The sequence below is a fragment of the Pieris napi genome, chromosome 17, assembly GCF_905475465.1.
Source record: "Pieris napi chromosome 17, ilPieNapi1.2, whole genome shotgun sequence".
Taxonomy (NCBI): Eukaryota; Metazoa; Arthropoda; class Insecta; order Lepidoptera; family Pieridae; genus Pieris; species Pieris napi.
Window position 1 is genome coordinate 4,328,035 of NC_062250.1, and position 11,040 is coordinate 4,339,074.

General features: G+C 33.9%; 1 protein-coding gene across 1 annotated transcript; it reads left to right on the forward strand.

Annotated features, from left to right (window-relative positions):
- On the forward strand, positions 1 to 1,924 carry LOC125058104. The gene is made up of 2 exons (XM_047662140.1): positions 1 to 119; positions 1,232 to 1,924. Exons 1-2 carry the CDS (start codon positions 90 to 92, stop codon positions 1,826 to 1,828), a joined length of 627 nt encoding a protein of 208 aa, XP_047518096.1. The 5' UTR covers positions 1 to 89; the 3' UTR covers positions 1,829 to 1,924.
- The last annotated feature ends 9,116 nt before the right edge of the window (positions 1,925 to 11,040 follow it).

Sequence of the window (11,040 nt, forward strand, 5' to 3'; positions counted from 1 at the left end):
ATAAAGATGATTATGTAGATTTAGGCTTAAATGACCAAACTATAAATACCAGCCTGCTTTCAATCTTTATTGACTTGAAAGAATTTAAAATGCAGACTCCAATTTGTATAGCTGTATTGGTATGTATCCTCTTTACTGTTTGATTTTACCATTATTTAAAAAAGCCTAGTATTATAAACGCCCATAAATGTCTAAGCAGTGTTGGCCTAGTGGCTTCAGCGTGCGACTCTCATACCTGAGGTCGTAGGTTCGATCCCCGGCTGTGCACCAATGCATTTGCTCGAACGGTGAAGGAAAACATCGTGAGGAACAACCGACATGTCTTAGATCCAAAAAGTCGACGGCGTGTGTCAGGCACTGGGGGCTGATCACCTACTTGCCTATAAGATTTAAAAATGATCATGAAACAAATTAAGAAATCTGAGGCCAAGACCTAAAGATTGTAGCGTCATTGATTTTTTTTTCATAAATTTGCTCATACTCCCTGTACCCCTGCCCCCGAAAGTATGTCGACCCACACCAGCATCTCTGCTATTCAGAGATGGGTAATACCCACTGAAACCACCTCAGGTAGTTCCAAGGCCGTATCAAGGCTCCAGGGTCGCTCACACATTGTACTAGGAATGCAACGGAAAATTGAATTAAGTTAGTAACAATACCGTAATTAAGTTAGTACAATTGACTGGACTTACTTTCCTAGCCCCTAGATGGGACAGAGGGCATCCACAATGAGTCTCCATCGCGTTCGGTCTTTAGCCTCGTATTGCCTCGCTCCAAGTCTTTCTTTGCTCTTATCTGCAACTCTACGACGCCAGTTTTGCTTGGGTCAGCCACGCTTCCGCTATCCTTGCGGGTTCCAATCAAGCACCTGCTTGGGGATATGATTGGACTCCCTTCGGAGTGGCCCATCCATTTCCACTTGCGTCGCTTGATCTGCTGGCTAATCGGGGTTTCTCGGCTGCGCTCCCAAAGTTGCTTGTTATTGATCTTCTCGGGCCAATAGATACTTGAAGTCGGTGGGAGAGTTAAAAGCCTGGTGCTCCTGTACTACTATTTTCTTTTATTTCTTTAGAATTACAGTAATAAACGGATCAGCTTATAAATAAAAAATAATGGAGGTGGCCTGCCATGTTTCTTATCAAAAAGCAGCTGGTATAAGCCATATTCTTTATGCTAATCTTACGAACACTATACAAATTCTTCGTAATATTAATCATTACTTTCGTTTCAGCTATTCTGCGTTGTGTGGCAGGTTCATGGAGCTGTCAACTGTACCTCCGTAGGCCGATATGCAGACCCAGCTGATGCAACCTGCAAAAACTACTCCCTCTGTATATTAACCACGAGCAACACATTTATATCCTACGACTACACCTGCCCCACAACCTCCCTTTTCAGCCCTATTTCCCGTACCTGCACAACAAATTATGTGTGTAACACAACTAATACAACAACTACAACTAATACAACTACGTCGACATGTACAGCTGACGGCTTCGTGGCAAATCCATCATCAACGGACTGTACTTCATACATTCAGTGCGTTCAAATAAACGGTACCTTTTCCGAAACGGTTCTGTCTTGCCCGAATGGTACACTTTACAACCCCAATACAACACTTTGTGACGCCAGTTATATCTGTACTTCAGCTGTCACTTGTTCATCAGCTGGTAGAGTAGCGGACACCACAGATACAACCTGTCAAAGATACTTTTTGTGTGTCCTTGTTGCGAATGGGACATTATTACAATATACCTATACATGTCCTACTACATCTGTTTTTAGTCCCGTTTCGAAAGTGTGTACAACTACATATACTTGTCCTTAATGATGTATAACTACTATATTATGCTTTATATACACATAGCAAAGTTGTTTTTTGCATTCATATACATATAAATAAATATACTCTATCTGTATCTTAAGATTGTAATATTTAATAACCGAGGCGATATTTTTAAGGAATGTTATATTTTTATAATCAAGTAATAAAGAACTGCAAGCAATGCGTTGTTTTATTTGAATTTCTGGAAACTTATTTGAGATAATTAGTAAATCTACTTGAATGGTCTATTTGACAAGATGTTAAAAACAATTTCTGATACTTTATATTTTATAATACTATAGATCATATAGAAATTGTTATTTGTATTCTGTTAAGTATTGACTTTACACATTCATAATTTTAAGGATCTAAAACGCTCTAGACAAGATGGGGTATTTAAGTCGCACTATGCCTATATATGTACACGTAAACAAACTATCTTTGTTCAATTACACATATAGTATATATTTCGACCAAATTCAGTCTCCGTCGAAATTAAACTGCAAGACACTATTAGTATAAGATGAGCGAAGACATATTATTTAAGGTACGACTGCACTGTGATGTTTTTGTGTCACGTGACGTGATGGATTATTTTTTATTAATTAGTTTACAATAACATAAAAAAAATGTTTTTTAACAGTTTTAATAGAATTTAATCTTGCTTGCACTACTGTCATCGTTTTATTAGATTCAATTTGGAAAGCAATAAAATGCCGTAGTGTCCACATCATTTATGTTATGATAGCTAATAACCCGAATAATTACCTATTAGTATTGTAAACCGCATCAAGGCTTTAAAAGGAGCATCTTTTAATTTTTAATTCAGTTTTATAAAAGAACAATGAACGTAAAGTTTGAGGTTTTAATTTTGTTGGTACGTTCCTGTTACCTCAGGCTTCAAAGTTTTAGTCTGAGAATTAGGTAGACATATTAATGTACATGTTTCATTGGTTATTATTTGCTATTTTAAAAGAGTACCGAGAGTTTTTTACCTCGGCTTTTTCTCTCGGCCTACACCCTCTGTCTTCTTTGCCGATGAGTAGGGATGCCTACAAATTCAAATTTAATGAAGTGTAATAAGTGATACCTTTATTTTATGTTCCATAATAAACATATTTTATTTTATTAGTTTCATACTAGAGTCACCAGTCTGTGATTATAAACACAAATCCAGAACACTATTTGTGACTGTGTTGAATTCTTAAGTTGTAACGTCAGTAACAATTTTGTTTTAGATTTCCTGCTGTTTATGGGGAGCATTATGTGTGAACTGTACGGAGAAAGGAGCCGGCCGCTTTGCAGATCCCACAGACACAACTTGTAAACTCTACGACTTATGCGTATTTGTTGCCAGTGACAGTTCTTACCAATCATACAACTTCTCCTGTCCTGAAAAGACGCTATTCGACCCTGCAATTGCCGCTTGTTCTAACAAATATAAGTGCGATTCTACGAATAGCCCTCCAGCTTCATGCAATAAAGTAGGGCGTGTAGCTGACACTTCAGACACTACCTGCCAGAAGTACTTTTTGTGCATCGGAGCGTCAGATGGGTCCATTGTACCGTATCCATATACATGCCCATCCTCCTCTGTTTTTAATCCAAACTCCGGAATCTGTACAAGCTCATCCAATTATCAATGCCCTTCATGAATAGATACTGGCTTATAAATGAAATAATAGTGTTATACGTAATATTGTCAAAGAACAATCAAATATCTTTATTCTAAAACTTCTATATACAATCTAAAGTGTATTTAAAAAGGATGTTTTCCCCTCTTCCGGAGAATTTTTACTTCCGAATTTTGGATCACATCTTTTGGGACCTCTGCCTTTAGTAAAGAAGCTAAACGTCGTGCCTTCTGAAGATTACGATCAAGTGAAAACGCGTCATACATGTTATCTGCGTCAATAGGCGTCGACGTTTTCTTCGTAGCAAAGAAATGACGAAAATAATTCTCCCGAACTTTAGTTATAAAAGAGGCTGAAGGTGGTTTATGCTTTGGTTTCTCCCCGACTGTTATAGTTGTGGGCTCTCGCCATGTATTGACAAACGAAGTATACCGTTTGTCGTTTACGGGGACAATTTGACTCTCGAAATCTAAACAATCTATTTCTGGATAACATGTTACTAAGTATGTTGTATCATTAATGCGTCTTACTTGATAATTCTTTACAGTGTAACATTTGTTTATAAGCGAGTTAAATACACACTGATAAAGGAGAAAGCATTTTATTAAATACATTCATCACATTTCTTGTAGTTCTTATTGATTAACATAACCATTACAAAGTAAAGTCAACTTGACATCGACACACTGTCGTGAATGGACTTTGACTTAGAACCTCCGTACTGAATAGATCGTGTATATAAATAAAAATGAATGGCAAAATAATCATTCCATAATAATAGTTTTGCTGTATTTTTTCAGGAACTATTTTTTGAAGACAATAATTGGAAAATATTTATAAAAAATATTTCTAGGTTTATATTCTGAAAAAGTTACAGGTCTCATAGAAGAGCATATATAATTGTTACATGTTGGTACTAAAAAGGTAGAGTGTGAAAAATATTATATTAGGCCAAAACGAAGTTAGCGGCAGCTAGTAATATATAAAAAAGAGAATGAAGAAAGAGAGAAGAAAATAGAAAAAAGAGAAGGCGTATTAAGCGGGTTTAGTTAAAACGTAAAATGTTACGCAATCCCAACTTCGGACATATTATATTAACACTTAATAAAATTCGTCATCCCGTTTAATTCGCCAAAATATGGTCGATGGCCGGCCATACTGATGGATGCGTCATACTCGTGAATGGGTGCTGGTGGTGTTTGGTGAATTGTGGTGACTGGTCGGACTTGAATTCGTGTATGCGGTGATGTTAGTTATTTCGACTATGTATTTTGCGTGTTGTTCCCAAGAGAATGTAAGTGGGTGCTCCTATTTCACCATGCTTACTGCTGATAGAGGACAAATCTTTGATTTTAATATTTTTTTTATTATTAATTACTTAAGATGTCATGTGGAACATGGTGTAATGTTTGCAGCTCCTTACAAACATTGTGTAAAACAAAATACTTGGCGATTTAAAAGAGTGACGGAGAGTTTATTGCCGGTTCTTCTTGTCCGTTCTACGCCCTTGATCTGAGAACTGGCAGTAAGTGTAAAATTAGAAGCATTTAATATGTATTTCTTTATTGACGTTCATAAGTGTACCTAAATGAATAAATGGTTGTTATTTTTTTATTTGAATTTGAATTTAATCTTAATTTTAAATGCATAATTGAATACCAAATACGAAAAAATACACAATAATATGTAGAACGCCTTTTATCCCGCATAAGACGCGTTTTCGGTTGGATTCCTGTGAAATCGTCTGCTTTTAATGAAAGGATGAAGCCAGTACCTCAGCATGTGGAGATCTCTGTCTACTCCCTCGTACGTACATATATAAATAAATACAATAATTAAAAGATCATAAACTCGCTTGTCTTTATAAATACATAAAACATATTTAATTTTAGTAGAACATTGTAAAAAGTTGTGAATTGTCGGGGAAACGAGCATGAGACCGTCCCCGATGTTATTGTTTTCAATGCCATCAAGTACATAATTCTTAATTGTTGCTTCCGTTACAGAAACAAAAGCTGTAGAGTCGCCTTGTGCTATATTATTTCGATTCTGTTTATTATTTTGTTTCATTAAATTTTCGTTAAATTTTCTTGTGTTTTCTATAGGTTTATTTGATAAGTGTTTTTAGACTAGGTGAATCTTCTGACGCGTGTTGATTGTTGGTCTTTTTTTATAAAAACTAAATAAAACTTATAACGTTTTAACTTATGTACATTTGTCTCTTTTCATCACAGCGAAAAAACAATTTAAAAGAATTAGACGAAAATGAGTTAAAAGTGTGCAATCAAACTGATGTAGTTTTTATGAATAAGGGCATAAGGTGCTGGATAAATGTTTAATACATTTTTGATGTTGAATAATTTTTTTTTTAATTTACAGATTCATTCTGGTCTAGAAGAGCAGTAGTACCGTGGCGTATGTGATCGATTCGAAAGTTCTTTTCATGTAGATTTATTGTCTCTGTGGTTCTTCTAGGAAAGCTGTATTTTGGGAGTATTGGTGCAAAGCAAACAAAAGTCAAAATAACTCCTAAAGTTATATAGATTTCAAATTTGTCAATGCATATTATGTTATTCCATTGCTCAAGACTTTTGATTCTCATATTGTCTTCAATAGAAGTGAAAGTTCGGTAGTGAAAAAAAATCACAAAAATATTGGATTTTCATTTTTATTCATAGTGTTATCTACTCTACTAGTCAAGACTTTTTATTTGATACTCATATTGAAGGAGTTGTGAAAAGAAAAATTAACCTGCCCTTTTGTTGGCGGCCATATACATACATACATTGAAGGAATAGGTATATAATTGTATTCCGTCATTTTGTTGCGGCGGCCATCTTGGATTTACAAAGATACCGAATTATATTGTCATCCAAACTAAACGTGCATACCAAATTTCAGATCAATCCGTCAACAGGAAGGGATCAAATTTAAATTAATAGGTTTGACCCAAACGGGGCTAAATAAAACCGTATAATAAACATGCGATAGCAGTAAAAATTATAGTATATATTTTATTATATGTAAAAATATAGTTTGTATAGACTCCATTACATTCTTGTGCGCACTTTAATCCGCTATCGTGAGTATGATGTACGCTTTCACTAGCGTGTCTTAAAATTCTTATTGATTGATTTTTATATATATTTTTGTCAGCAATGCGGAGTTAAGAAATACCGGAAGATTTCCAAGACAACATTTTAAGCATTAATGATATTTTAATACAATCACGATATGTTAAACTAACATATTTTGCGATATTTATTTATTGATTTATCCTTGTTTGCACAGGAATAAAATAATTACTTTGACAATAAACTTTTAAAAAAACTTGGCGCAACAGCCTTATCACTTTTAAGTGGTCTCCACCAGATTCTCTTTTTCTTCCAAGCTAAACTAAACGGTAAAAAAAAGAATTGTGAAGAAGTGCAAAAGTGCGAAACTTAATTTATAACTTATACAATAATAATAATAATCCATGTAGGTATTTAGATCATCCTTTAAAAAGCAGTACGACAAAAGTAACCCACAAATATCTACAAGATACCCATAAAATTACTGTGTTCACTTGGCTTAGACACCAATATGTTAGTGTACCAGGACTGATTCATTCAATGCTGAGCTAAAGTAAACAGTTACCAAATATAATAATAAAAAATCTATGAAATTCTAACATTTATAAAGACTAATAACTTACAATCCAAAACAGAGCAAATCTAAAGATTTTGAACGCGGTCCGAACAGTTCACGTAATCCATAAAAACATGTCATAATAAAACGTGTAAAACTATAAATTGAAACGAAGCAGTATTAATAAAAATTATTGATTAATTCATACATGAAATACGCAATTGAGTTTCGTAATAAGCATAATTTGACTTAACAACCCGTCAATAGCAGGCAAATACAAGTAAAAGTTTCTCAAGTATACGTGAACGGAATCAGTATAGCTTTCGCAAAGTATCTGATTAGTAAACTGTCCACTTCGCAACGAAATTGTACAATTTCACTAAATAACATCGCATGCAAAGTTTTAATGCATGCTGCGTAATTTAATACCCTATCTTGTTTGTAAGGTTTTATTTAAAATTTGCGTTTAATTTTTGTTCCTTGTTGTTCGTAATGTCTAATTCGGCCCCACATGGAGTACTGTTCCGATATTAAATGATCAAAAAGAAAAGACAATTCAAATTTAATATATAGATAAAAACACAGAAAATTCTAATATTAGTAATTTTTGGTTAAAAATTAATTCTTAAAGGGATAATCAAAAAATATTATCTATAGAAATACGTTTTTAACATGTGAAAAATTATATAAACCATATTTTTGACAAATCTGATTTGTACGACGTAATTACATGAACGATTTAATGAAAAGAAACGATTATAATGTTACGCGACTAGAACAAAAAAAATCACTTCTAGAGGTGTCAAAAACAAGTTCTATCATTCCATAGAACTCCCAGAGTCTGAATGAAATGTCAATCACAAAATAATCGATACTTGACAGCTGACATAATCGAAATAGATCTCTATCTGTAGAAAATTACAATGATTAATGAATGGAAATAATGTTATGTATACGAATAACGCGGACAAAACGTCTTCCGTAAATTGTCTGCACGGAACATATCGTAAATAATGTAAAAACGCAGTTTAGTAATCATGCATCATATATCGTGACAGAATGTACAAACGGTAATAAGGAAAGTGCAAGTAAGGAAGGCAGAAGATTATCTTGTCTAAGATTTGTTTATAATTTTACTATGATGCGTGTAATTCCGGTATTTTGTTCGTACACTTTCTATACTTATAAAGTCTAGTTATTAGAATTTACTCAAAAACTACTAGTCCGATATCATGAATGTATATGTTAACGTAAAATTGTAAATACCGTTAGATTGTAATCTATCCCGCGAGATTATAAACTGTCGAAAGATTGTGAACTCAAGGTACTGCTTACAATTTAACGTATTAAAGAAAAAACTGTTTAACCGGATTGAAGTTATGTATTATTATAAATCAGCGCGCGAGGTGCGTACCGTTTCACAATTTGACGATTTCACTTCGATAGATTATAATCTACCGAATAATAATACGTTAAATAGTAAGCAGTACGTTGAGTTCACAATTTTTCGACAGTTTACAATCTCGCGAGATAGATTACAATCTAACGGTTTTTACAATTTTACGTTGACATATACACTAAAAATATGCTCCATTATCCCTGAGTAGTATATCCTGAGTAGGCTATATTTATTTATAAAATACTAGCAGACCGGCCAAGCGTTGCTGTGGCTAAGGTTTTTGTTATATTACATAGTAGCAAACTATTCAAGGGAAACGGTAGGAGAACACCAGTCATGGGGACCACAATGCTTTTTTGGTGGTTATGCCATTAAATTGTAGCTTATGTGAAACGTTGGTACTTTCAACACAGCGCCATCTGTTAGAATTGTGACTATCAAATAATAAACAAATATTTTGCAATAAAATAATATTGCGGTATAAATTGAGATGTAAGTAATGTAATCTGCAGTAAGCACACGGTGTGCAAATTTGATTGATATCGGTTCGGTAGTTTAGGAGTCCATAACGGACAAACAACGTGACACGTAATTTATAATTAGGCTTTACCTTACCAATATCGGTGTAGTATACTGTTAAAGCATTTTTTTAAACTTTTGCATTTAATTTTACCATACGTGTGATTGTAGTTTTGTAAGAAAACTATGTAGATGATAAAATAACTTTCTAAGTCACTGCAAAAATTAAAATAATATTAGTTACTTCCTGTCACATACAATAACAATCTTAAATTATTTAACGTTTATAAGGTATAATAAATTGTTTTTACTCAACTTCAAGTCCTCGTAATGTGCTTTTAAGTAACTATAACTAATACTATCGCTGAATTTGAACTAAGCTGGTTGCAACCAAAACAAAAGCTCAAAACCCGTTTAATAGAATAACTATAAAACATCTTCGTTTTAACGCCCTTACGCCATCTTTTAAAACGAGGTAAAACTGTTTGAAGATAGATATTTTCAAATGAGTTCACGACCCCACACATTCCTGTTCAATCACGTCACGATTGTTATATTTGTAGAGCCTTAATTGCGGCGAAGTCCTCAAAACTGACACTCCCGACATATTTAAAAAGCTCAAACAGCATTCAAAGCCTTTTAGGTGACTCAAATATACTTTACGACTTTTGTTTGTGACTTCCTTTGCATGGAACTTTGTATTGGCTGCACATATTCTTAGTAAAAAGTAGGTTTATTTATTTATTTATAAAAGGTTGCCAACGCTTAGCACACTGATACATTGGTACAAGAAATAAAATACAATATATAATGAGACAAGAACTTATAGGCAAATATAATATACACAAAGAGATAAAAAAAATTAAATTATAAAAACTAAAGGACAATTAATTTGAAAAAGTGAGGGGAATAACTTTAGCTAGGTTCTGTATATATATTTAGGTCATTTAAAGGCCGGCAACGCACTCATGAGCCCTCTGATATTAAGAGTATCCATGGGCGTCTGGATCACTTAACAACAGGTGAGCCTCCTGCCCGTTTGCGCCCTGTTCTATAAAAAAAGCCAGCGGTAACTAACAACAAAATATATTTAACAAATATTCGGTATTAAATTAAGTTTCCCAGAAATAATGTAACTTTATTAGTCAAATAGAAGTAAAGATTTACTTTCTGGATTGATTTCTCACGCAAGGATTTGGTGGTGTCTTGTTCAGAATGTTGTTTACATAGATAAGAAGATAAGAGAAAATGGTAAATAACGAACATAGACACGTAGAAACAATACTTTTACATTTATTTATTATATAATGACCATCTGTGTGGATTTACCCTCAGGCCTCAATTGTTCAAGCGTAAAGTTTTAATACGCTTATTCATCAGGATTAATATTGGCGAAGTGATTATTTATGAACACGTCGTTGCATGTATTTAACATAATTAAATAAAAAGAAGGGCAACCGGCCTTATCGCTTTCGAGCCATCTCTTCCAGGCAACCACTGCGGAAAAAATACATAAGACAGTTATTTACACAAAACTAATGGAACAAAACAAAGCAATTAAAACATGTGTAAACAGTGAAAAGGACAATCATAGAAAAAGGACACATAGAAAAGAAATAGTGCACATGAATCACGATAATTTCAGATCAGTTTGTAGACTTTTAAAGGAAGATAGAGAAGGAGTTTAAAGCGGATAGGGACGGGAAGTTAATTCCATAGCCTCACTGCAGAGACCTTAAAGAAAGAGTTATGAGATGGTATTGGGATATTTATAGAAGCGGTAAAACATTGGGTATAGTTTTCTATGAAAAATATTTCAATGAACAGACGCCAAAATGTGTCAGAATTATTTCAGGGGATTAAGCCGTAATAAATTAACTCGCTTGTAAATGATTAAAATAAAACCGATATATTGAATTATGTTGGTCAAGGGTTGGTTTCCAGTAACGAAATAGGTCAGCAGGTAAAAATCCCCGCCCGTTCGACTCGTGCGCATCGCTTCACCTTGCACTCATTCACTTTTTGCCCACCTT

Coding starts and splice junctions, on each gene's coding strand:
- LOC125058104 (XM_047662140.1), top strand. CDS start 90: ATGCAGACTCCAATTTGTATAGCTGTATTG. Junction 120..1,231: donor CAATTTGTATAGCTGTATTG/GTATGTATCCTC, acceptor CTTTCGTTTCAG/CTATTCTGCGTTGTGTGGCA.